Consider the following 27,682-nt stretch of genomic DNA (forward strand, 5'->3'; position numbering starts at 1 on the left):
ATAAAACCTGAATATTGAAGACTATTCAGTGTTGGAGAAGATACCGTGTTGTGTGGGATCAGGCAACTGCAGAGCTTTTTAATGCACTGAGTTGTAGACGATATTAAAAATGAGTGACCAAGGTACAATGGGGCTATTTTGATACAAAGTGGTAAAAGTGGTGCAATCACCATTAAATCAAAAGGAAATGACCCTGATGATCACAGTTGTAACTAGAGCTCTTGTGGTCTGGGTAGGGTTTAGATGTCCGACACTGGCATCACATCTGTTTCTAAAAAGAGCATTGGAATCCGGTGGCTCATCCACACTCCTTGCCTTGTGGCCCTTGAGACAGTTGCTCCTCTGATTGAAGTTATTACGGCTGATGCCTCCTCTTTTTATCACTTTGTGCCACATTTTGAGGAGTCTTGTGAGTACCAGTTAAACTAGCACAGTACAGTACATAGCTAATAAGCCATGTTAGTAATACAAGGGATCAATTACACAAATCCAGTCCTATACATCTAACAAACATTTAATCTAAACTAAAAAACGATATGCAAACCTTGCCAACTGCAATAGTATTAGGGGGTTTTCATCGATACATTTATACAAAAGAGAGCTCTAGACTCGGGCAAACATATAAATATATTTAAAAAAAAAAGAAAAAGACACAATATTGGTTAAAATAAATTTGTCTCCAGATCATAGTTCAAAGTTGTTAACATATCTGTCTTTCAGAAATTAGTCATTCCCAGGTATAACATTATATTGTTATGGGGTCGGAACAGCATTTGACGGTGATATTTTATCGTCCCATGACATGCCAGGGTTAGGGGCAAACAACACTCTACAGGGAAACATATAATAGGAGTCGCTGGAAGGAAGCGGCAATCCACATTTAATTCATTCAAGCACAAGGAGTTACTGTCCCTGAGAGTTTACCAGCTTGACTTTATGGCTTCGCTGCCAATAGGTTTTTGTGTGACATTTCTTACCTTCTAGGGGATTAACATAACACTGCACTGCTGTGTAAAGAGGGATGAACTCTATGAACTCACTGGCTTTTTCCTCCTAAATATATTACGTATGATCGTTTGTCACTAAAATGAGTTTCCTGACATTCAGTTCCATAGCAGCCAGTGCGGAATGCATCCCTCCCCGGTACAACACTACTGTCACTTTATGATGTCGGCTCTCGCTATCCGCTAAAGAGAAATGATTATTCCACTGGTGGACAATTTCCTGAATTGAAAAAAAAAATCTGAATTAATAGTTTTAGGGTATCTCACTAAATCAAGCGAAATGTTTTACAGGTGCTCACAAATCTTTCAAAGATCTATCGGTCTATCTTTTATTCCAATAATCATATCACATTCAAATTTATACCACAACCCCCTCCTTAAAATATGTATTGATTTTATGCTGATAAGAATAGAGTTAAGAGAATAATTATATATAATTAGAAAAATATCATATTAAAGTGATTCTTTTTAGCTTATCCACACAAACATACACCGATATTAAAAGATGCTGTATAGATGTGTATATTAAATCATTTTATTGCATCCGCATCATCTGTATACATTTTATACATTTACAAGTTTAAGTATCGCTGCTGTCCTCACCACCAAGGTCCATGGGAATATATGTTAATTTAATATTATGCCCCTTGTTGCCCTCTCTGTGCACCGGGCTCAGAGTACTCTGTATGTTGAGAGACCAACAGATTAGATAGATAACATCTACAACCATTTACGGCTGAATCTGTGAACCAGGCAGAAAGCCGTGCGATGAATTATCATGCGCTAAAATAACTTATCTCCCCCTATTCTGTACGGCGGCTAACTCCTAATAAGTGTGAGTAGGTTACGTGTTAAGCAGGAGCAGGCAGTGAAGCCACCCTAACTGCTTCTTTAAACCCATGTCACGTGAATCTGACAACAGCTCCTCTGTTGCTTGTTTGAGCTGTCGTTCCCAATTAGTGGCTTATAGTAGCCGTATAAAGATGAGCAAACAGTACATCCATTAGCCCTCCGAGCCTCTGTCGCTATCCTTTACCCTCTGTGGGCCAATCAGTCTTGTCAAATCCCTGTAGGACAGCTCAGCTAAAGCTCGTAAAAAAAAAAATAATCTAAACAAATGTTGATAAAAAGCCCAAATTAATGGCAAGGATTTTAAAGAATTTAGCTGAATGATTTCGCCCTGTCTATTTCATACATGACTGATTATGCTGTGTGTGAGCAAATGATTGCAATCAATACAAAAATGCAAAGAGCAACCTAAAAGGCATGCTTCGAAGCAAATTTATCTCATTCACTTCCTGGGGAAAAACGGCACATAATTTAGAATCTAGGCACTGCTAACGTTTGCGGAGCGAGGCCTAATGACAAGTTCTGGGAAGCCTGTGCGTTCATCCATCTCCCGAGTGAATTCTAAGTTGCTGAGATCTCCGATAACTATTTCAGCGGTGGTGAAGACGTGTAGGTCGCCGATAGCGTGTCCACCGATGGTCTTCCCGTCTTTATCAGATAATGATATGTGCAGGTGAGCATGTTCATTCAGTGTTCCCACCAAGGACACTATTTCCAATCTCTCGCTTAGGTGAATTATCTGGGGGAGGGGGGAATAAAACGGGATAAATGTCATTAAAAATAGCTTGGCATATATGTTATTTGTCTTAAACGTTCTAATGTCCACAATTTAAGCTACTCTGTGAGCAAGACATTGTGTAATACCAGGTAGAGGATCGGAGAACGTTAGCTACATTCAGTGCATTAAATGCTATCCTCTCATTAAGCCATGGGCCTATAGGGACACCAATAAATGTGCTTTGTGTCAAACTTTACTGTACTATATATATATATATATATATATATATATATATATATATATATATATAGGCAACTAAGGAAAACATAGCAGAATCTTCAAAATAAATAAAAACAATACAATCTCTATTAATAAGCGCGTACATGTATACTATTCAAAAGTTTGGGGTCACTTAGCGGTTTTCATGGAAAACAAAGACATTTCTAGCTGTAATATAATCGCAAAAGGATGTTTAAGGAACAATTAGCCTTTTTAAACTTCGATAAGTTAATACAACGTGCCATCGGAACACAAGAGTGATGGGGGTGATAAAGGGCTTCTGTACGCCTATGAAGATATTCCATTAAAAACCAGCCGTTTCCAGCTACAATAGTCACTTACAAACAGCATCTACACTGTATTTCTGAGCAATATTATGTTATTTTAATGGACAAATTTGCTTTTCTTTCAAAAACAAGGACATTTTTAAGTGACACCAAATGTTTGAATGGTAGTATATATATATATATATATATATATATACACACACACACAATATATAAATATTCTAATTTTAGATGATAACATCTTTTGCATATAAACATTTTGCTTGTTAAAAGAAGAAAAGTATGTTACTGCATAAGATTCCTAAATCTTACTTTTTTCCTGTTTTTTTTATACGTTATGTGTCTGGTAATTAAGACTGTGTAAGGTAAAGTATTTCCTATGTGACACAAGATGCTACATTCTTTATCATTCCAGTGCCGCCAATGTATTTAATTAAAGATTATATCAAATTAAAGATGACAGGATACTTTCAGGGGAAATGCATTCCATTTTCCACATTTCTTATTATACACAGAAAGAACAGATTTTAGGAACAGCTTGTAGTTTGGCACCGAAGTCTCATAATTACATAATTAGGAACAGTACACTTCTCTTGAAACACTCTACGGCTGTCTTTCTGCATCTATGCATGTTTCAAGCCAAGCCGGTACCCCAGCAGACCTGTCAGGTACCTCATTGGTATTCAGAGCGTCTGAATTTGCCAGCCGAAGTGTCGCTTTGGTGACACTGCCCACACAAGTCATAACAAACGGAGCTTTTAGTCTCTTCTCCTGCACAAATTTAGACAATGATGTGAGGATTTCTTCTCCCGGACCCAACCGTAGGGCGTAAGCTGAGACGGAGCTTGGTCCTTCCTGCGTGAACACGAAGAGAAGAGATACCGTATTTGCTCGATTATAAGACGACCCTGATTATAAGACGACCCCCCAAAATCTGAATATTAACTTAGGAAAAAAAGAAAAAGCCTGAATATAAGACGACCCTAAAGGAAAAAAGTTTTACCAGTAAATGTTAATTCATGTAAACTATTTTTTTTAATAAAAGCTATGATTGAGAAAAATATTTTTTTTTTGTTTTTATTTCTTGTATTTTCCAACCTGTCCCCCAGTTACGCACATCTGCCCCCAGGCTTGCCACACCAATATGGCACTGTGGCCCATGATATGCCTTTTAACCCTCTATATGCCACTGTGCCCCATGGTATGCCTTTTGACCCCCTATGTGCCACTCTGCCTCCAGAAATGCCTTATACCCCTATATCCCATTCTGGCATTTAGGGGGTTAAAATGCATATTATGGGGCAGAGTGGCATATAGGGAGGTATAAGGCATTCCAGGAGGCAGAGTGGCATTAAGGGAGTTAAAAGGCATTATATAGAGCACTCTGCCTCCAGAAATGCCTTATACCCCTATATGCCACTCTGGCATTTAGGGGGTTAAAAGGCATATTATGGGGCAGAGTGGCATATAGGGAGGTATAAGGCATTTCAGGAGGCAGAGTGCACTATTAAATGCCCCCTTAACGCCACTCTGCCTCCTGAAATGCCTTATACCTCCCTATATGCCACTCTGCCCCATAATATGCCTTTTAACCCCCTAAGTGCCAGAGTGGCATATAGGGGTGTAAGGCATTCCAGAAATGCCCTACACACACACACACACACACACACACACACACACACTTACTTACTTACTTACCGGTGCTTCCAATTTCCTGCTGTATTGCCGGGGCAGCGGGTTGACGTCTCATTCCGCGGCAGCCGGAAGGAGGTGGAGTTGGCAGCGGGGGTTTGTATGCGTCCGTCGCAAATACCTTCCCCGGCTGTCAGAGATCAGGAACTCTGGAACTCTGACAGTCGGGGAAGGTATTTGCGACGGACGCATACAAACCCCCGCTGCCAACTTCACCTCCGGAAGCAGCGGTAAGTGGGGGGGGGGGCGACGACGACAGGAGGATCCAGGTCCCCTGCAGCAGTGCGGGGGATCTGGATCTTAGTCTCCTAATCAGACCTCTATTTGAGGTCTGATTAGAAGACGACCCCGATTATAAGACGAGGGGTATTTTTCAGAGCATTTGCTCTGAAAAAAACCTCGTCTTATAATCGAGCAAATACGGTAATTGTAACCTCTACGGATGAACGCGTGATACATGGATTTACCAGCTAGATATCATTGGAAATCACTTTGTTTGTTACTGCACTGCCATACATACATTGACGCACCAATACTTTACCATATCTCGCCTATGTATGTACCTGTCACATAGTTTACAAAACGCTCATAATAATATGCGATATGTTTCCGCAAAATAGTTTGTGATTCATTTTAATGTCAATTTTCACAAACACAAAATCACTGATATTCTATTCGATTTCATACAATCTCTATATCCCCAAGATATTTGTGTCTTTGTTCCCCACTGTGTAATTGTCGGTTATAGCTGCGGTGAATTACATATATATTGCAAGAAATATGTCCCATGAGATGTTCATCCTTTAAAATAGAGCCGTGTCATGTATTATGGGTACAGAATAATAGATATAATGCCTCATGTTTTCCATTGCACTGCCCATGATAATGCTAAATCATTTTCCATAATTCTTTTACCCCACCAATAGCTTTTCGGACTATATGCTTGAATAGCTCGCATAAGATATAATATCGAGTTATATTTTTCTCTCATTATTGAATTTAGCCCTTTGCTCCATTGGATCATCAAAACAGGTCGAGTTGGGAAGTTTAAATAATATAGGATTGGTAAAAGTCCAATTAGTTTTTAAAACTTTAATTAAAATTTTTAATTAGAGGCATATATTTAATAGCTAGCAATAGTTTCCATTACCATTTTAAAACGTTATAAACATATCTGATTGCATGAATAAACATTTTCAAATCCTAATCTCTGTGCTAACTTGGGGGGGGGGGCAGAAATAAAGGTTGTATGAATATAGAATTAATACTGATAATGTTAATAAAATCTTGCAGTGCAGATTTGTAAAGATTTGTAAAGATGTACTTTAATAACCTCGTTAGCAACAAAATTTGTCCACTAAATACCGAGGTTTTGTTAAATTGTTGCACATAGGGCCCTTCAAGCAGGAAAAATTAGTCCATCTTTGTAACGAGTAATAACGGGAGGCAGGTAAGTAGTTCAACTGAACTTTTTAAAACAGAATGGGCGTTATGTATAAATGTATGTATTACATCCCAAATAATGATACCGTTTTTTGTTTTTTTTATTTAATACTTTTTTCCTCCAGCTTTTCTTTTAATCACTTTACAGCATTAAATATCTCTGCCACTTTATCCTTTGCCTTAACAGTACTGTGGCAATAGAGAATTACATTTATTCAACAGTTGTATATGTCAACAAAAAAAAGGCTATCTCTAGGCTGAATTTGATTAGAGAACAAAGACAGAACTGCTTAAAAATATCTGAGCATAAAATAGGTCACAGTGTTGTTACACAAAAAATGCATATAAAAAGAGACATGGACATAAATGCAAGTACATAAACAGGATAAAACAAAGTATCATACCATCATTTCTTGGAGCCTTGGTGTTGTCTCTTTAATGGTAAAACAGGCTCTCTCCCATGACCAATTGCCGACCTTTTTATCCCCCCCCAAGACCGTCCTTTTTCTGTCACCTGAGCAAGGGGATGGGGGCAGGCTGGTCACATCTGCTCAACTTTGGCCTGGGATCACATAATACTCAATGTGATGCCCGCTGGGTTTGGCATAATTATGACACCAGCATCATCATAATTCTCTGGTCCTAGTGATCATTTTCATACCAAACTCCACACCTCTATCAGTTGGCAAAAGGAAACCTTCACATAACTCCTGTTCTGGTCATACCTGCATGGCGTGTTTGGTCTCCCTGAGACCAGCACACCGCCAGCAAAGTGGTGTAATGTAGGATGGGGCCCAAAGTTATGCACCCATCATATTTTGGACATTATGCATTCAATAATTTTACCCTGTGTCCATTGATACTCTCTCTCCCCACCCCCCATGGAGACGTAGCCAGGACGTCTGGCCCTTCACCATTCCACAGGTAACACCTTCGTGTCCAAGATAACAATACCCAGCATGTGCCATCGAGATTTATATTAGGCTCTGGCTCCAAAGGGAAAAGTGTGAACAAAGGCTAATGAATGGAGCCATACAGTCAAATCCCTTAACTCATTCTATGCCAAGCCCAAGTTAACTCATGCCGTGGCATGACAGTATACATAGAATATAGACACAGAGGCAATATAGAGACATAAAAATAACCCAGTAAATACCTTTTTAAGTAGTATATGCCCAGCATTTACATCTTATAAAATGAACCTTATAAACAGCTGTGTGCTAATCCGACTGTAAAAGACTCAAACAGATTCCACTAGATGAAAATGTATAAAGGAAAATACAACTGAGACTGAGAAGGCTGCATCTAACAGATAACTCTAATATCTTATAAGAAATGGCATCCAGGGGAATGCGTATGTTAGCACATAATTAGGTATGTGATAAGAATCCACATCAATCTATAAGAACAGTTAGAGAAATGTTATGATGGTAAGATATGAGCTTTGTTATTATGTATCACATCTATAATGTTAATGCGGTCTCCTGCTTGGAAGCTGCCCCGCTGGGCCGCAGGGACCAACTGTGAACTCATCTTCCCCCTACAGAGACATTTTCTGCTGCTTTTTTCCCCTTAAAGGAATCGAACTTGGCTCTTAAGTTGCTAACCTTGGTCCTGAAAACTAAAAGTTCCTGGGTACTACGGATTATTGGCCAAGCCCACCATATACTATGAAACAATATCTATATTTTTGAGTCTGAGGGTGGAGGAAAGGAATCGCTCAACTTTTACCACTTTGCATTGGACTTGTTTTTTTTATGCATAACTCCCAAAGTTCACTTGTAGATTGGGATTTCCATAGTCGTCTCCTGGTTAGTTTGACATTTGCCAAATGTGTGTGGTTTTTTTTAGATTTAGATTTACTGAATTATTGTTGAAAGAAAAAACTGTTAAAAAGTTTAACAGATAACAAGCTTCCATCAAGTAGAATGTCTATCCTTAGGTTCCTTGCACTACCCACCAGCTCGCCGAGGGGTTCTATGAATTAGATCTTCTTTACCTACTAAAAGCAAAGAATATTTAATACCTGATTTGTTGGACCTACAAACTATTTTTGATCAGGTTTGTTCATTAGCATAATCTTATCTGGCATTATTGTTCTGTATGAAGGACTCACTAAATGTGTTTATCAGAAAATTATAGCTAATAATAGTATAGTTTTATAAGCTGTGAGATGTTAGGTAAAGATTTGTATATAATAATTTTACCCACAAGGTGAAACTGTATGAACAGTTTTATTAGCTATGTAGGTAGGTGTCAACGTGTACTAAATCTTGGAAGTTGTAGTTGTATCTTCAAACGCCCCAAAGATTTGTCATGCCTAAAGGTTAATGTGCATGATTAGATTTGCTACTGGTACTTATGTTGCATAGAGCAAACTGCTTTTAGTATTTTATAACATATCATGTGAGGCAGGAATAAGTTAGTGACATTCGGTGTTTGACTTCAGTGAGACTATGTAAGGTGGTAAAGCGTGGAGGTTGGGTAACCAGCATGGGCTGCATGTACCATACAGTATCTTTGAGGGGGGGGGACTTAGACTATTGAAAAGCAACATATATTATATGGAGAATCAGCTGATTTTATAATACTTATCAGGGGCAGGCTTGATCAGAGGGCAGTGTAGCAATTTGCCCTCGGGCCGGTCCAGAATTCTTGGCCCACCCACTCGGAGCGAGGACCGGGGGATCACATAAAGGGTGGTAATAGCGTGACTGCTTACACAGTGCGCAAGCAAGCAATATCCAGGCAATGTAAGGGTGTAATGTCTGAAGTGTGAGATGTGAAGTGTGATAGTGTGTGTGTCTGAGTGTGTATGTGTAAACTTGTGTTAGTTACTAGGTGGGGACAAGGGACTGGGGGACCACTCAGTTGTACAGGCCCCCTGTTTGAGAAGGTGCTAGCACACCCCAGATATCTATATTATAGGTTTATCCAGTATCAGAATTTAAAAAAAAAAATCTAAAAATAATTTTTAATTATTAGACCTACAATATTTTTCTGTATCACCTGGAAAAAATATATTATTTATTACAACAAAAACTTTTTATCATTGGTAATAGTGAACCTGTAAAGAAGAAACCCAAGGTATTTATTTTCCTTTTTTGAAGCAAAGATACATTTAATTTGGTTTTTAATTTTGACTTTTGATTTTGCCTTTGCCCTGACTCTGGATCAGATATTTCATATTCATAGACTAATGTTATATGCATGTTAAGTATTAAAGCTTGTATGGTAAACCTCGCCTTTTGCCTGTTTAATGTCACGTCTGGTTTCCACGCACCTGTCTGCTAGGAAGTGTCAGGTTCCCGCTTTAAATCCTTAGAGTATAGCTGAGAAATTAAATAGGACTGATTCTAATTAACCTTGACCTTAACACTGCCGGTTACTTTGTATTTAAACAAATACACAGTATGGACAATTCTGTCCAGAACTAGAATTAATTCTTTATCTTAAAGAGAACCTGTCACCTAGCAGAAGTTCCGCATAATTGATGGAGCTAATTAATCTTCCTGGGATGTTTAAATAGAATAGTATTTCAACAGTGTATCTCCTTGCAGTGTCTGGGGCACTGTAAGGAATTTATTCATTTTAGCCATTTTACATACTTGAGCTTTTTGGAGTCATATATAATATACGGTACTAAACGATACAATCATTAAATGTGTAGGGTCGCCAAGTCTGAATCGTTTTATTTTGTAAAATTTAGGATTATTCACTAAAGCGAGGAGAAAAGCCCCTGTAAAATGCATAGTTCAATTGGCAAGGTGACGTCCAAGAACTCTCCCACAGTCAGGGCCGGCCTTAGGGGTGTGCGACCTGTGCGACCGCACAGGGCGCCATGGTTGCAGGGGCGCCTGACCGGGACTTAGATTAAAGCATCGTTTTTTTTTTGTTTTTTTTTTTAAACTTTATTTAACATCATTGATGTTAAATAAAGTTTAAAAAAAAAAAACGATGCTTTAATCTAAGTCCCGGTCAGGGGCGCCGAGCGGTTGCTCGTGAAGTTCTCGGCAACCGCTCGGCGCCCCTTACTCTCCGTGACTCCGTCGCGGTGCCAGCATCTCATGTCGAGCGCCGGACTATACCGGCGCTCAACATGAAATGCCGGCAGAGCGAGAAGACGGATGCCTCCCGCTCTTACCGCAGGACTCCGGCAACAAGGTAAGTGGGGGGGGGTTAGTTTGAAGGGGCAGAGGGGGGGTAGTTTGAAGGGGCAGAGGGGGGGGGTAGTTTGAAGGGGCAGAGGGGGGGGTAGTTTGAGGGGGGGGTAGTTTGAAGGGGCAGAGGGGGGGTAGTTTGAAGGGGCAGAGGGGGGGGTAGTTTGAAGGGGTAGAGGGGAGGGGTAGTTTGAGGGGGGTAGTTTAAAGGGACAGAGAGCGCGGGTAGTTTGAAGGGGCAGAGAGGGGGGGTAGTGAGGGGGGGCGCCAGAGGAGTAGTCCGCACAGGGCGCCACAACGCCTAAGGCCGGCTCTGCCCACAGTAGCTATATATTAAGCCGGGCCAGCTCAGCTCTTCTTAAAGGAGAAGATCACTTGAACTGGACCTTCATAATTCATAGCGATTCCAGGGAGCTAGAACGGCTACTATCCTTCCAAACTCCCTTTTAGTGAATATACCCCTTTGTGTTTCAAAATAATAATACATCCTTTGACTAATATCACTCCACTTCTTCCATCTTTAGGTCCCTGCAAGTGATGAGCAGATTGTTGGACTACATTTCCCATCATACGGCTAGAAAGAGAGGTCAGAAATGGTCAGAAAGAGCAGTTGCTGGGCCCTGTCCTAGCCAATGTGGAAACATCTATTTCTTTACAAACTCCGGGTACTTTTCATTTGTTACAACTATCAACATGCAGCACAGCACGCTATAAAAAACCATGAAAAGCACCACCTCATTTGCAAGCTATTTAAACCATTCCACGTACAAGTGCCATTTGTTTTGAAATGTTTAAATAAATAGAGGACTGCTGTCTCGTCCATCTCCTAGTATGGCCTTTATTACAATTCTTTGTGTCTCGCCCAAACATTTGGCAATCTATAACTAAATTAGATACAGTGAATATGGTTTTAATGGGATTTCTGCTAATTGGGAGCTCTGGTACTATAGCCTTTTGGTGTTACACGCAGCCTCATAAGGAACCCTTAATTGGTTTTCCCTGACTACATACACAAGAAGAATGAATAGACCTTTTTGTCCATGCCTGTCATAGTATAAAGTGAGAATGCAAAGGGGACAAAACGGTTTAAAATGTTTTTGTTATTTTATATCTAGGACAGGTTGATACTGAACTGTGCTGGTTTGTGTGCAGAAAGCTTTAGTTGTCTGATATGGAAAGTCAGGGGAAAGTGGAGATCCTCAGTGGGAAATGAAACATAAAACATTAAACATTTTATTGAACACTTAAAAGAAACACTAACTAGTTTATTTAAAATCTGTGATTATTAAGACTGGTATGCTAATTCTTATACATATACTATATTATTATTTAATGACAAAAATAAGGTTTCTCTATGTTCACTATGTAGCTTTATGTTTATATTATACAAAACGAAGGATTCATTAAGGTAGATGAACAGAAACTGGAGTACATTGAATTAAACTTTTGTTTTAAAATGAGTCATAGGTAATATTTATTCATTATTATCATATAGTGTTTAGAATATATATATATATATATATATATATATATTAAATAGTAAGTATTACTAACATTAAAGCTGACAATATGCAAAATGAATAATAACATGAACACATAAAATATATAATGGTAAAGAAGGAGGAGGACCTGATCTTGTAAACTTGTAATCTACAGGGGCAGAGGTGAATTACATTGATCCTGAGAAATTCACCATAAAATGGCTATAAAGATTAACAGTGTTGTTGGCAGGTCATGGGTGGAATGGAGAAAACCAAGTTTAAAATCAATACTCACCCTGCACTGGTTCTTATGAAAAAAAAACCCATAATATTATCAGTTGATATTTAGTAATGAAGAGACTCCATGTGTGAGTGAAGGGGATTCAAAATAAAATAATTTTCATTACAAAAACATACTGGGCAGTTTGGTGTAGATAGGTAAATTATTTTATAATATATACACCTGCCAAGTAAATAAGCAAATTAGTCAACATAAAAATGGTATCCTTTTAATTACGGTTATTTTTTTATTACATTAGTTTGCACAAATATCAATCCAGACACTATATTAGGACAGCTGTCAGAAACAGTTTTTAATGCAATGTCAAGAAGTCAATCATACTTATGACAAGAGGTGTAGCAATCGTACAAAACTCCAGACAGTGAAATGCTTTGGTATTTCAGCTTTACAAGGACCTGTGACCTTTACTTTACATGATCTCGGGAACATTCATGTCCAATCTCCCCTGTCATATTGCAATGGAGCCTACACATTAAACTCAAACAGCAAATACATCTTTCATATAATTTATGCAAAGCTGTCATCACAAATCTATTATTTCCATACCTTCTTCTTTCCTTCCCTCTGTTCATTTTCATTACCCCACTCTTCTTATGCCCTTTTATCCCCCAATTTTCTCAACTTCAATTTCTGATTTTTTTCTATGTTGCATTCTAGTTTTCAATCCATTCCCCATCAATTCCTGTTCCCCTTTTGTCCATCTTTACCCAATCCAGACCATATTGTCAGTTTCTCTTGCCTATTTTTCTATCTAGAGCTATATTCACTCACAGTCCTTGCCTCCTTTGGGGCGTATTGCAATTTTTGCCTTCCTTCTCCCCATCTGCTCTCACCCCACATGCCACCAAGCCGCTCCAGAGAAATTAAGAGAGCTGAAGATAACGTTTACCCAGGGGTGACTAACAATGAGACAAAAGGGGATTTTCACCTAGAGCCCTAGGTGTAGAGGGGTCCCACTTGCTGCTGTTTAATTTGTATATTTAATTGGATTGCACAGGAGAAACACAGTGCCTGTTGTGCTGGTTGATGTGGTATCTTGATAGAGGCCCATTTGGTGCATGAGGCCCCTTTCTATACAGCAGGGGTTTTTGAAGAAGCTTATAAAGACTCCTTAGACAGGCATTACATCAGCCATGACACGACTTCACACTCATTTTCCAATTACTAAAAATAAAAGCTGCATGGCCCTCTGCTTGTAAGGAAGAGTCAAGGCTAAGAGATACTGTTAGCCTGTTATTATAGATCTATATATACCTGGGAACTTGTGGGCTCCTGCTACCCAGAGTCTGCCCTTGCTGTACGCGGCCAGGACTGCGGCCGCTATACGCAACTGCGATACACTGTGTGAACCAGCATTGACTTTCTCAGCAATTCGAGCTACAGTAGATCGTCTGTTGGATTTGACCACACCGGCCAGCCTTCGCCCCCCACGTGCATCAACGAGCCTTTGCTGCCCATGAACCTGTTGCCAGTTGATAGTTTTCCCTTCACACACACTATATATTTGATTACAGCTCACTGAACCTCACCATGCCTGGTATCTGGTCTTACTTCTATCACGGCACTACCACTGCAGGGTCATACAGTGTTGCATTATGTGACCCTACCAAGTCCCCACTTCACCAGAGCAGACCCGCTCATTGTTAAGGTCTGACCCTGTTTAAAAAACTGGCCCTTCTTGAAGAATTTGTGCCCCCTCCATGAATAAGAGATCACCAAAACATAAAAATTTTGATTTAGAGAGGATAAAATTATATTAATCAGTGGTGTTCTTTAGGAAAGCTTCCACTTCCAGACTGAAGATTATTATCATCCACAGTAATTATATTTTTAAATATTAATGAGTTTACATGTAACCGGAAGTACGAAAGGACCATCTCATATCTATTGAGCTAACATATCTGTAGGTGAATAAATAAAATATCTGTAAATCTAAAAGTAAAATGTATTATTTAAATGTCTCGTTGTTACTCAGTTTCTTTCAAACTTAGCTTTATGATTGTAAGAACATCAACACACAAAGCAGAAAAAAAGGCTCACAAACGGAGAGCATTTTTGTTTCTTTATATGTTTATTTCAGTTGTGTCTGACACTTTCACTGGGTCGTTGCCATGAACGTGAAACATATTTACATTTACGCCCTGGGTTAGAGTGTATACCAACCAAAGCATCTACTCTTATTTCACTGCTGAAGTGAAAGTTCACCCAAATTCTAGACGAACGCATTCATATTTCTATCTGTATGTCAAGGATTACTACTATTGACGTGTTTTCTATTATCGGCTTGTCACTTTCTTTGCTTCAAAAGCTCTTTCTTTCTTTCACTCAATGGCTTCCCATTGTTTTTTCCCCACTGCAAGTGTAGTCTATCCCCCCCCTCGCCATTTTTTCAGAGACGTACAAAGTTAAAAGGGCCAGCTCAGCCTGACCACCTGGACAGAGCAAAAGAGCTTTCTCCCAGGACTGGCACCCTGCCAGTTGCCAGCTGTACCATTGTATGCACCCCTCTTAGTTAATTCCATGCGCTAGGATTGTACCGGTTCTGTTTACAACAACCTCCTGCCCCTTCTGTGTCCAATTCCAATTGTCCCCAACTTTCCTTGTTTAATACTGTTTTGCAAATTATTAAGCACTGGAAGTCTATTAATCACAGTTCGTGTCCTGTGTAAGCCCACACAACGTAGGGAAAAAGGGGGGAGGGGGAGGCACGCTCACATCCCTGAAAGGGCTTGGACGGTGGTCCATTCAGATCCCTAACGAGATCATTACAGCTAACTAAATACCATCCTGACCCTCTGACCCTCTGGGAAATTACGTGGGCCCACTGCAAGACATTAATATGGATCCCAACTCTCCTAGTCCCTTGATAGGCAGAAACCTAAACCTGTGATCAAAAGAACCCTAATCACTGCTCTGATTGTAGTAAACCAAGCCTGACACAGAATTCCCTGGGACCTCAATAGCTACATCAGCACCACCGCCCCCTGCCCCCCCCCAGCACGCACCCTTTGCCAGGTTCTACAGCAGTCAGTGAACAGCCAAAAGCATTGGCCTTTCAGTTTCACTTGTCACAGTGTGTCTACTTTCAAGGACCACCTGGTAGGTTCATTTTAACACAACACTGGCCCAACTCTCCCACAGACAAAATAAAAAGTAGGATAAAGCAAGAAGTTTAGTGCGTAAGAATGTTTTACTAAAATGCAGACACTTGTGATCTGAGAGAATTTCTAAAATGTCATAACCACATAAAGAATCTATCGACAGCATGTATAATTTAAAAATATACAAAAAGTCCAAAATGTACAGAAGAGAAGAGACATTTACAATCTACCATTTCAGAAGCAAATTCTTATTTAATTCTCTCAGGGACTGCAATGTTTTTACATAATTCTAAAAAAAGGAATCACTCCAAATACTTCTCTGTGTAATATTCTCCTCCGATCATCTAGTTATATTTCTTTCTGACAACAGAAACACAAAGAGCTTAATTACAAAAAAAACAATAAATTGTTTTGCTGGAATGAGTTATATTTTAGATATTCCAATAAATTAAGCTTGAGCTAAATTAATGACCTGATGGCACAAATCATATTCAATGAGCTGGTTAAAAGGGAGATCATTGATCTCTCAAACTGCCTATTATCACCATGGAGGGTAGTCCTCCATGGTTTACGTCCCACACCGTGCTTCCTTTAAAAGTGGGGTGCTGGGATAGGACATCATATCCGGGCGTCCAGTAGAAAGGACAGAAATAATGGCATGGACTGTAATTATGTATAGTAGCTGGTTATTTTAACTAGAATATTGAATATAAAGTTCAATATTGAAAAAAACTTCAGATATGTTATTCTGTTTTCCAGAAAAGACTCAATTACATCCAAAAAAGCTCAAAAACATTTGTAAAAATAAAATCACATATTAAAACAATTGAATATTATATTGTGAGAAAATATACAGAATGCTTTGAACATGCTCTGCTCCGTGTCAGAGAACTGTAAGTGATTTTTTTAAAAATTCCCATAGCTGTACAATGCTTTGTTAAAGGGAATCAGCGGGATCAATTTTAATGCAGAACATGGCTAGAGATTTAGAAAAGAGAGATTTGCATAAGCAATGGACTTTTTTCTCATTCTTTTTTTTTCTTAACCTAATAGGATTGTTCCTATGCAAATATAGGGCATCTTGGGTAGGGATTTGCATATGAGAAACTGACCAATCATTGAAGAGTATTTCTTTACATAATCTTTATATATTCTGCTTATTATTTTCTTAGGTTTTCCCTTTTTTCTCATTTTCTTGATTTACAGATGAAGCAAAATTTCCATTACCTACAACCACAAATAGTAACATGAATTATGATATTACATTAAAATATGGTGCACAAACATCCAGTGTGAATCATAAAATAATCAGGTAATCCAAGTGGCATCTAAAATACATTATATAAAATTTTTGGCTCGATTGTGGCATTTAAAAAAAAAATGTAATCATTTTTATAACAATAGATTATCTGGACACAGAAGCGACCATGTTACTCAGAATATAAGGAAACCCACCCACACACACACACACTCTAATGAACACACCGTGGCTTTGGAAAAAGTTGTATTAGTAGATTATTCATCATTAACAACAACAACAACAACAACCAGAGAAGTAACAATACAATACAAATAGCAATACGCGACCTAGGAAGATATTCCATCGGCTCCATTGGGGCATTGCTAGTGAATGTGGCGTTAGTAGTGATAAACACAAAAATGTGGATGTGACAAAAATGTCACATATGTGACAGAACACGTAATATGGCTGATGTTAAGTATTACCAACGTACTAGCCAAGAGGTGGGGAAAGAAAGATAAAATGGTAAAGGCTGAAGAATCCATGTGAAAGGATATGTGCTGTTTTCTCATGCTCCTGAATAATACCTGGAATCTATCCAGGTGTGACTCGGAGTTTCTGGTAAAGTACCACTTCCCTGGGTCTCCTGGACAAGCTCCTTTCTCCAGGGGAGCAGCGTTTAGCCGAGTCCCCTACTATTTGGGGCTAGTGGCTAGCTCTGTCCTGCGGATGGCTGACCATGCTGCCCACATGACTGGCACTACCCTCCTGTGGGGCTAGCCTCTTGTAGCCTGCCCTGGGAAGTTTCCCAATAGTGTCCATCGTGTGGTCCAAGCACTAGGTCCAATCGCACCTTGCAACAAGCGGCACATACTCAGTTAGATCATTCCTGGGGGCTCGGAATAGCACCAATGCTTTTCAAATTCATCAGCTTCATCAGAGTGAATGAATTTGAAAGCATTGGTGCTATTCCGAGCCCCCAGGAATGATCTGAGTATGTGCCGCTTGTTGCAAGGTGCGATTGGACCTAGTGCTTGGACCACACGATGGACACTATTGGGAAAAGTTTATCCTTTCCCCACTGAAAGGGAATATTACATGTGATCTTAGCCCCAAAAAAACCAGAGAAGCCAATTTAGTGACATCTCTCAGCAATCTAAGAACATTTACGTCATAAAACTTCAAGAGGCTTACAACACGAGATTATATTCAAGCTTCCAGCGCACAACATTAATGTTATAAAGCATACAGTGTATATTAGGAACATTGTCCTGATGCCCTTGCGCAGAATGCGAAAAGGATAAGAGTTACATACTTAGCCAAAAATGTTTTGTCTTGTTTGCATTATTTTATTATTACAAATAGGAACTGAGTGCCAGGATACGCCATGTCCGCATCAATCTACAGCGAGTATGGCAGCATAGTGAACCGGCCAATAGACGTAATTAGCGGTTGGCACTTGTATACAAGATAGTCAGTAAGAATGAAGAGGAGGTGCGCTTAATGAAATAGCTGTGACATCTGTCATCATTATTTCCTTTGCAAGAAGAGAAACTTTCCTTTACATTCTTTTTTTTTCAGAAATCCTTATTAAAATTGCAACACAGTTTTCTTTTACCCACGATTAAAATTAACAATCTTTAGGCCTTTCGGTTTCCACGACAACCGATTAAAGTGCGATTCCATGCCTTGGTTACCACAACGAGGTCTTTTAATATTCCGCAGAGTACTTATTATGTATTTGCTTGGTCTCACCTCGATCTCACCTTTACGTAAAGCACAGAATGCAACCCAATCCACTACAGCTAAAGACCAGTCTGAGAGTCTGATTAGAATTATCCCTGTTTGGCCTGACCTCTTTTCTCTGCAGGTGAGAGTGTCCTCATTCAGAAGCTAAATGAAGCAGAAATGATTCAGTGTTTGTTTTCCTCGACTTTTCCTCAAGCCTGCCAGTAAATTTACAACCACGAATATGAAGTGTTAATTTAATGTTCCCACTGAGCATCTCATTGTCAACAAAGACTTCAAACCTGAAGAGAGGAAAAGGTTAGCTCATGCAGAAAATGACCCTTATGTTTTGATTGTCTTCTGGCATAGGCTAACAGCAAGCAGAAAGCTGTGGGCTTTGACTTCCAGCTTAATGCATTTCGTAGGACCTAATGGAAGCCCCGTACCTCATTGCCAAAAAAAAAAAAAATACAGAAATCACCTGTAATGGTCACTCGCTTATCTCCGCAGCAATCTGCACAAAAACAAATACTGAACCGGCCTCAATTTTTCACGCAGATGACTTATTTGACAGGAATCAAAACTTGAACCTTCCATTATCCCAAACTTAAACAAAACCAGCCAGAGCCCCAGAGATTATGAGAGAGAATTAATGATAGAATGAACCATGAAATTGCTTTTTTTTTTTTTCCACCTGGCGCTTTACCAGACACAAGTTTGTTTCAGTCAGCAGACTGGCGCCCACTCACAACTTAATACGTGGCACCCGATAATTAGCCGCACAGTTACTGTTTGTGGATGAAGACACATTTTGGCTCACATGGATGCACTTTCCTACACGAGTTTTTTTTTGTATTTATTTTTTTAACTTAAATATGGTCGTTTCTTATTTTACAAAAAAATATAAACCTGCAGAGTCCCAAAAAATAAGTTATGCCAAAATTCAAAATTTGATCAAAACCTAATCTAAAATTTGATGAAAAATCATCAGTTTGAACAAAAATTCAGGTAATTTTAATGAATGCATAAAATACTAGTTGATATTTATTTGCATTCTAACCTCTATATTTTTATTTTTGATAATCGTTTTAGCTACTGTCATTTGTATGAAATTTCATCTTAGCCACCCTTGCAGTAGATATATTTGCTGAAACTATTTTGCTATTAGTTTTTAAATAGTTTACCTGAAGTAAGTATGCAGACTCAATTGGGCAAGATTAGCATTCACCTTTTCACTAATAATTTAACATTATTTGTTTTTTCTTGAAAACAATTAGAACGTGTTGTTATGACATATTACGGGAGTAATCGTTCTCACTTTATTTGGAACCACTCTACTTTTATATTGTCTTACAAATTTACTTTAAAAGGCCAGCAATTAATAATGCAATACGTGATGTTAATATTACGTGCATTTTTATACTCTGTATTCCTTGATCTTGTTGTACTCAAGAGATATTGGCTTTTGTATATTGGATTTTATGAGGTTGAAAAATAGCTACGCAGTAAAAAGTAATAGTAACAATACTTTAAATTTTAAAAGTCTCACTGGGTTTCTCCATTTTCTTTTTGTAGTGGATCTAAGGCAGATAAATGACTGCTTTTGGTAAAAAAAAAAAAAAAAAAAAAAAATCACGGTATCAACAATCCATAGTTCAAATGGAGGAGCTGAACAAAAATGGTAAGAAACAACATAAAAAAATGTCTTAGTGTGACAAACATATTTCACTTTAAATAAATAATTATTTATTAATTATTTATATTATTTATACAGTCTCCATCTTTTGGCCCAACCCACTTCCTGCCCAGGTCCCACCCACAACTTACCCATTTAACATCTACCCCAACCTCTATACAAACTTTTTTTGACCACACCCCTTCCTGCCTCGTATGACATACCTTTTTCCCATGTTGTTGTCCTGACCTAGGCCTGACTCAAGGCAGCCACCCAGCTATGGCTGCTGTCCTCACTGCTGCGCAGTGATATATGATGTCATATCCTGGTGCTGTCGCACTTAATAAAATACAGCACCAAGTAATTGGAGTTTATTATTCCTTACTGCCCCTATTTGGTGGCAGCTTCTCCAAGTGCCCTTTGTAGGGGTATAAAGTGGGGGAAGAGAGCAGATAACACCAGGAAATTAATTGAAATGCCAATTATGCCACCGATTTCTTAAATTAAGAAAGTCTGTTAATTTAAATTAAATACCACTAAAACAAGGACACTGCTTACAACCTGAAGGAAGAAATGATAGATAGTTTTGATAAATTAATTAGTAATTTCACTGAGAGCCATTAAGGGGGGTAGATACCTTTAAGTATTATATGTTCTACTGGAGAACAAATATAGCCCCACTAGTCAAAGTGACATATCTTGAATTTACCATTCATTAACCATTAATCAAACGGTTATGTAATACCAATTATTTTGAAAGCATTTACTCTACCCAAATGCCCTTCCTTTCTGCCGAAGATTTACCCTGCAATTTACATGATAGGAAAATTACAAGCCTGGACTGCAAACTAACATAAATATTATTACAATTAAAGACGGGCATCATTTGTCATTGTATCTAGCGTTTTAATCGTGGCTATTATACTAATGCATCACATTGTGTATAGTGCATTCCAAGGTAAAACAAGTCGTTGAGATATTTTGGGTGAAAAAAAACACCAATACTTAAAACTTCCAATTAACATTATACACTTTTAAAATAAGTAAGGAGTTATTACATAATTGGCGCAATCCCTAATGCTAGTTCTACTTGCCACTGTGATATATGACTATAATTCTTTAATAAATACTAAGTGGTTTATTCACTAAAGGCAATGTGGCAGGAAACCTTGCAGAAGAGTTGTGGTTTTAATTCCCTCACGTAACAATCCATTATGAAGGGCCAAGACCGGCAGGTTCCTCCAGCAAAAAGAGGCTGAGCTGGCCCTGTATAATGCATAATTCAATAGGTGAGGATTCTTCTCGCTGAAATCTTGCTAATTGAACTTCACGTCATACCAGCCAAGTTCTTGTAGCAGAAGCTCACTTGGGTTGGCTCTTCATAAGGTATAGTGAAGTTACCCAAGTACTGAAAACCCAATTCTCCCCCTTACCATAGATAGTTTAAATAATGTATTACATAGAAACGTGATCACAAAACCACGCCAAGGGTTCCTTTACAAACATGTGGCCTTAGCAGGATAATACTGACACAAAGCATAGTTCCCAACAGGATAGTATTTTTTAGCAGGTAGAAAGTAGATCATCGTGTGAAAACATTGTAAGGATGAGTGTTCGGAGGAAACAGTTAAAGCCCCCCCGCGATCACCGCGCCAGGCCTTAGCACACATTAACATTTTTGATGTCACACAGACACAGGTCATCAAGTAAGCCAAGATCAAAGTCATAAGTGTCTTTATATCTTCCTCAAATTCAACAAATTCCTTCCATTATGTATACTATTCACTTCTTATTTCATTTAAGACTACTTAATTTCTCTTAATCTCCATCTTCAGAATTCAACAGTCTTCAAACTCCAGGAGAGGCAAGCACTTCACCTCCTGATACTGACGTGTGCCATTAAATTATTTATTTTTTGTTAAGAGCCGATTGCATCAAGTTTATTTTCTCACAAAGCGTTATACAGCCAGGTTGGTAAAACTCAGACAGCCCTGTCCATCTCATACCCAAGAAAGTTGAACGTTAAATATATTGAATGGTTCCGGTTTCCCTAGTATTCAACTCCTGATTATCTCACTTTGAAAGCTTTCAGGGATTTTTGGAGCTATACCGGCAGTAATGAATTTACAGAATGACTCACATTGGGAAGCAAGTTGAGTTTTACTTATGTTTAGTGAATAAACCTCTAATGTGTAACCCATGAATAGAACTTAATGCTAACCCAAGGTCACATGAATTAAGGAACAAGCCTTTATAATCAATAAAACACACCTTTTTAAGTCAGTGAGATTTCAGTGTGATTTCTAGCCTGACTAAATCTACTGAACCACGGAAGCCTTCTTAAGTGTCATCATGCAAAGCTTAACTCCCCTTAAGGTCTATGGTGCCCCTAGGCACCCCTTTACAACAAATGGGTCAAATGATAGAAAATAAGTTTGACTATTACTAAAAGTAATATAAATGAATGGGATCTTCTTTGAATCTAGCTCTGTCACTAAATGTATTTTCCCTCGAGACATCCCGCTGGAGGTGTTCACTCATTAAAACGTATGTTTGATTTCATGTTTTCTCTGGAAACCTGGTTTTGAAGAATTAATTTATTTTTGCAAGGCATGCCGGAGCACCACATGGCATAACTGCACCTAAAACTCAAACGGTGTACAGAAATGGGGATCAGAGCTGGAATCTGTTAATGATCATAAGTGCTGCGAGTTAAAGTTCAGAGACTCAGTCCACATCTATACCACCACCATACAAAATGTGATTATTCAGCTATTCATGGGAACAGAACTATTGATTCAAAATAACAAAGACAGCTAGATAACTCTCAGTGGCTGGGAAAATTGATTTTCTTCTTCCATTTTGCCTTGAAGTTACTCCGGGCATTTAATCTTTTCTCAATTGAACTTTGCAATTATTTCCATGAATATGTTCAGAAATATATCTCCACATATTTTCTTTGACCAAGGTTCCTTGTTAAAAAGTAACAGAAAACAATCGCACTGTGCGGATTCGGACGCTGTATGGTGCAAAAACCTTAAGCATGGGGTAGGTATAAAGCTATCCTGAATCTGAGACAAGACCAAGGACCAATTAAGATCTGAGTGTATATTAGGAAAAATTGTCTAACTGATTGTTATCTGCTGTAAAATTCTATGTTTCTTTTAGTCTATAACTTTTAGGTGAAAAGTTAGAAAGATTTTCATTTTAGTTACTGACTTGGGTAGTTCAAATTTAAGGCAATTCTGGTACACGTTAGGCACATTCGGTATGGCAACGGGTGCTCAGCTAATTCATCATAGGCAATATAGACTTTCAAAAGGTTCTAAAGCAGCTTAGGTTACTTTTTTCATCTATGTTTATTTCTATTACACATATTCCTGCATGTTCTCACCAATTGGTTTAGTTGTTTACAGAAGTGTGGCCAGTGCGGATGTCTTAGGTTTTCCGAGTGCCTTATTCTAAGAGGGTCTAAACAGGTCTAGCTGTCTACACAATCTTATTCCCATGGATATCAGTTTATACCAACCATCCCCAAATCTACACTCAGCTCAACAAATAGTGTTGTGTTAATTGTTTTAAAGGTCGTTGATCCACAGGGAGCGCCTTATAATTGAAGATCAGCTGAACTGAGCAGAACTGTGGCACCTCCTGTTGGCTGTACGAAGTACTGCATATTTCACTTTCCACCCAGAAAGGGTTTTTTTGCTACTGTTTAAAGACACTGTTAAAAAACAACTGCATGAGGTCATGGGAAATAAGCACAGCAACCAAGAACTAAGATATATAAAGGACTATTTTTGTGAAGTTTACCTCTAATATTAACTGAGATATATCATACTGTACGTGGTACTTTATTTTGGATGTTACTTTTGTCAGCATGTTCAGAAATTGTTTTGTACTAACAAGGTTATGGTTATATATGTCAACAAATTATTAAATAATATTTAAATTTAATTTATTTGGAAAACATCTGTATTTAAAAGCGATTTATATCAGACCTTTCCTTCCGTTTTTCTATATTTTTATTTAATTTTTAGGGAGCCTAGGCACATATAAAAATGTAATGTTGAAATGCCATTGTGTCCTTTCCAACATGAACTTGCCAGTTTCCCGACAAAGATTTACATCCCTTTTATTCATTGGTCTGGTTATTCACATATAAACTCTGAATATCCCTACAAGAGAAACTATGCAAACATCGCAATTTAACTGTGAAGGCTAATTGAAATCCTGCATTATCATGCCAGACTGCCCATCTGGCAAACCGGGTCGCTGGCCAACAACACCCATACTCAATGTGCGGCCGCCAACTGGATTTGCCAGGGCGCACTGTACGTGAGCATAAAACGATAACGTTAGGCCTGCCATATCCAGCCACACTTACGTCATTAGGTGGCCACGGTCCTTAAAATGCCAGGGCTGCCTCATTGACCTTAGTCCAGTCCTGATTGTGACCGTGACATATATTATTACTTGGCCAGTGACCTTTCCAGAGATGTCCATTAATATGGTGACTTCTAAGACAGACCTTTGTAAGTATTGGATTGTACAAATACTGGTTGAGATAAGCCTCCTCATGTTTCTCCGGGGCTTAAATAAGATCTATCACAAACTCGAAATGCAGAAATATATTAAAGATGGCACCTACCTTTCCTGTCGAAGACCATCAGCTTCATTGTGGAGCGAAGAGAGGCTCCTATGCACCTCACATAGAAAATGTGAGCCTCTGTCCCCTCTTTAGGGTCAAAGGCAATTTAGCAGAGCAGGAAAATTTAATGGTGGCATCAAACGAAGGAATTGTTTGTGTGATCTTCAATATATGTTTTATCTAGTTAATTCATATTTTTACTTAAAAAAAAAAAATTGAACCAGACATTTGTGTATTATAGTAAGGCTCAGACAAAGAAGGGTGTTGGGGGCTGGTGACTGCAGTCATCTTATTTTTTCTTTATACAAAAAGAATAATGGTAGAGAACAAAAATATTGACCTGTTTTAATAAAATGATATTAATACATCATCATCAGATGTATACTTTTTATTATAAGGAGCCAACCATCAGAATACAGAAATAAAGCCTTAAGCTATTGTGGCATACAAAAAAGTGGTTTTATATATATATATATATATATATATATATATATGTCTTTTACAAAAAATGTGATTACCTGGAGATAGGCGGCAGTGACACATAGCAACAATATTGTTCCAAGTAACTGTACAGGATTCTAAGAGTTAAAAAAAAGAACAAAAAACAAAACATTAATGCAGAACATATAATAGTTGTTACAGCAATCATGTAACCCTCTGATCAAAAACACAAAACCATTTCTACTTCTCCATGTGACGATGAAATGATTTTCCAAGGTGAGAAGATTCCGCGTTATCTGTATGTTTAGTTTTTGCTAGTATGTAATGTAAGTGTATATATATATGCTTTATGATGGACATTTAACTCATATACCCTACAGACGCTAATGACTTCCATGAGGCTTCTCACAAGCACTAGATCCACAAGCCCTATACTGACAATTTATAATGACAGTTCACAAAATGAGTTTTTAGTTTTTGAGAGGGGGGCTTTTTTGAAATGACAGATCAGAAGATCCGTACGTTGAATTTGAAACAGATTTGAATAAGTAATTTTGAAAAGAAAATACAAAATGACAAACTTCTTAGCAGCACATATCAATATTATAAGGCACATGTGCATTAACACATCTTCCCAGTCTCAAATGACTGATTATCTAATGTATTATGCATCATAATGTAAACAAGTGACAATGTCTATACATTTATGTACAATGCCCATGCAGTTTGGCTATTCAAAGAGTAATATTAACTACATATGCAATTGCATCTGGTTTTATGTCACCTGTCTATTGCGAAACAAAGCAGGGAGTTTGAGACTTTACTGCCGCATAGGGTTTTGTGGAAGACTAATCACGTCCCAAAGGAAATTTAATTATCTGGTCATTTTAAAGTGATAACTAGCACACAATGAACTTCTCATTGAAGAACCGTAATGATGTAGTAAATATCACCAGATCTTATAACTAACTGGTTGATTAATTACGAATAATTAAATTACATCTATATGCATTAAAATATTTTCCCCTTAGGGTAACCTAAAGTAACACGTGTCAGCTGCGATAAATATTTCTAGTATAATTTAACTAATTGGATGTGCTTCTAACGGAATAGTCAAATGTAAAAGTAACATTTTACTTTCCTGGACATTCCTGGGTCCCTGGGCTTATTCCTTTTACACGGGACATACAAAAATTAAACTCACCATGATTAAAGAGCAGAAATCAGCATTTACTTTGGCTTAGCACACACTTGTTGCTGAGCTGCTGTCTTTTTAAAGGCCATTAGTCATGGTCCAAAGGTTACCTGTGACGTGTGGTTACCGAAACAGCCAAGATTTATCACGCCATCTGCTGGAGGAATAGGGAATTTTAATATAATTTTATTCATGCTTAGCTGTCAGTTTCTGTATTATCTATATTATTATCTTTTACTTTTAGAGTGCCAACAACTTATGCAGCATTTCTTACAATACATGTATTCAAATGAATAAAAGAATAAAAGCAAAATTAGAACCGACAGACTAAGACAAACCAATACATTCAAATCCTCTATACATATATGTGTGTGTGTGTAAAAAATATATACGGTATATTTATTGTGCATCTCAAATATCATTTACAGGCTCATAAAAAAATGAAAAATTATATTTGCTCTTACATAGAATAATTAAATTTTATTTGAATAAATAAATTTGATTGTTAAGAATCATAAAGCTACTTAAATTAATTAAATAAATATTAGATAATATATATCATAATATATATATATTATATATGTTCATGACATTCAGGTGTATTATCACTAAACAATAATGAATATTGTTGCATTGTGGCGGTTATCTCATTCCCCTGATCTTACAGTAAGGAAGCAGCCAGAGTGAACAAAAGGGGTTACTTAGCGCAAAGTGGTAGAAGTGGTCTTATCTCCAAAGTAACCGGGATAACGTTCCTATAATCTCCTAAACTGTTATATCTACATACAGTAAAGATTATTCGGAGACCCTGTTGCATTAGGGATACACTACAAGGGGCTCAAAGATTGGAGCTGATTGCATGAAATGCATAAAGCAAATACAGACCTTAAGGTGAGCACTAATCAGTACCTCAGCTGGGGCAATGGTCTCACCTGTACTTAAGTATATACCGTATATTTAAATTCTCCATTACAAAATATTTTCAAATAATGAAGGAAAAATTATTGGAAAAAGCGTGACTTTTGGGTTTAGACTATAGGTATTATTTTTTAGCAGTTGGCCTCGTGAGCAACATACATACAGTGTACATCTATGCACTCCTGCTTGTATAACTGACATGCAACACAGAATGGTTCCTAGCATCATTTAACAAACATAGCATGTTTTAATTGAAAGTGATGTTACGACATGTTTTAATAGAACTAAACTGCTTGTGAGCAATCGCATAGTTTTAGTGAGTGTCTCTGATAAATAATTTTAAATCTTCAAGCAGATTTGTGGCTCTCAATATTATGGGCAACCATCTCAAAGCACTTTATAGCCAGCTTAAAGTAGCTCAGCTTCATTATTTATTACATGGTCAATACTGCCACCCAATGGTCATTCTGTGAACAGCTGATAAATTAAATTAAAAGATTGAGACATGATGTCAATATT

The 27,682-nt window shown here is 38.0% G+C and overlaps 1 protein-coding gene across 1 annotated transcript; it reads right to left on the reverse strand.

Annotated features, from left to right (window-relative positions):
• Positions 1 to 1,521: 1,521 nt before the first annotated feature.
• Positions 1,522 to 26,344, reverse strand: LOC128484247 (bifunctional protein GlmU-like). The gene is made up of 4 exons (XM_053460575.1): positions 26,255 to 26,344; positions 25,128 to 25,187; positions 3,810 to 3,992; positions 1,522 to 2,592 (listed from the first exon to the last, which is right to left on the reverse strand). The coding sequence occupies exons 1-4, from the start codon at positions 26,255 to 26,257 to the stop codon at positions 2,332 to 2,334; spliced, it is 507 nt and encodes a 168-aa protein (XP_053316550.1). The 5' UTR covers positions 26,258 to 26,344; the 3' UTR covers positions 1,522 to 2,331.
• Between the last annotated feature and the right edge of the window lie 1,338 nt (positions 26,345 to 27,682).

The sequence above is a fragment of the Spea bombifrons genome, chromosome 3, assembly GCF_027358695.1.
Source record: "Spea bombifrons isolate aSpeBom1 chromosome 3, aSpeBom1.2.pri, whole genome shotgun sequence".
Classification (NCBI taxonomy): Eukaryota; Metazoa; Chordata; class Amphibia; order Anura; family Pelobatidae; genus Spea; species Spea bombifrons.

Excerpts from the sequence above, each read along its gene's own strand:
- LOC128484247 (XM_053460575.1), bottom strand. Across the intron at positions 3,993-25,127 it reads TCACTGCCGCCTATCTCCAG|GAAGGACCAAGCTCCGTCTC; the intron begins GTAATCACATTT and ends GTGTTCACGCAG. Across the intron at positions 2,593-3,809 it reads ACGCTCTGAATACCAATGAG|ATAATTCACCTAAGCGAGAG; the intron begins GTACCTGACAGG and ends CCCCTCCCCCAG.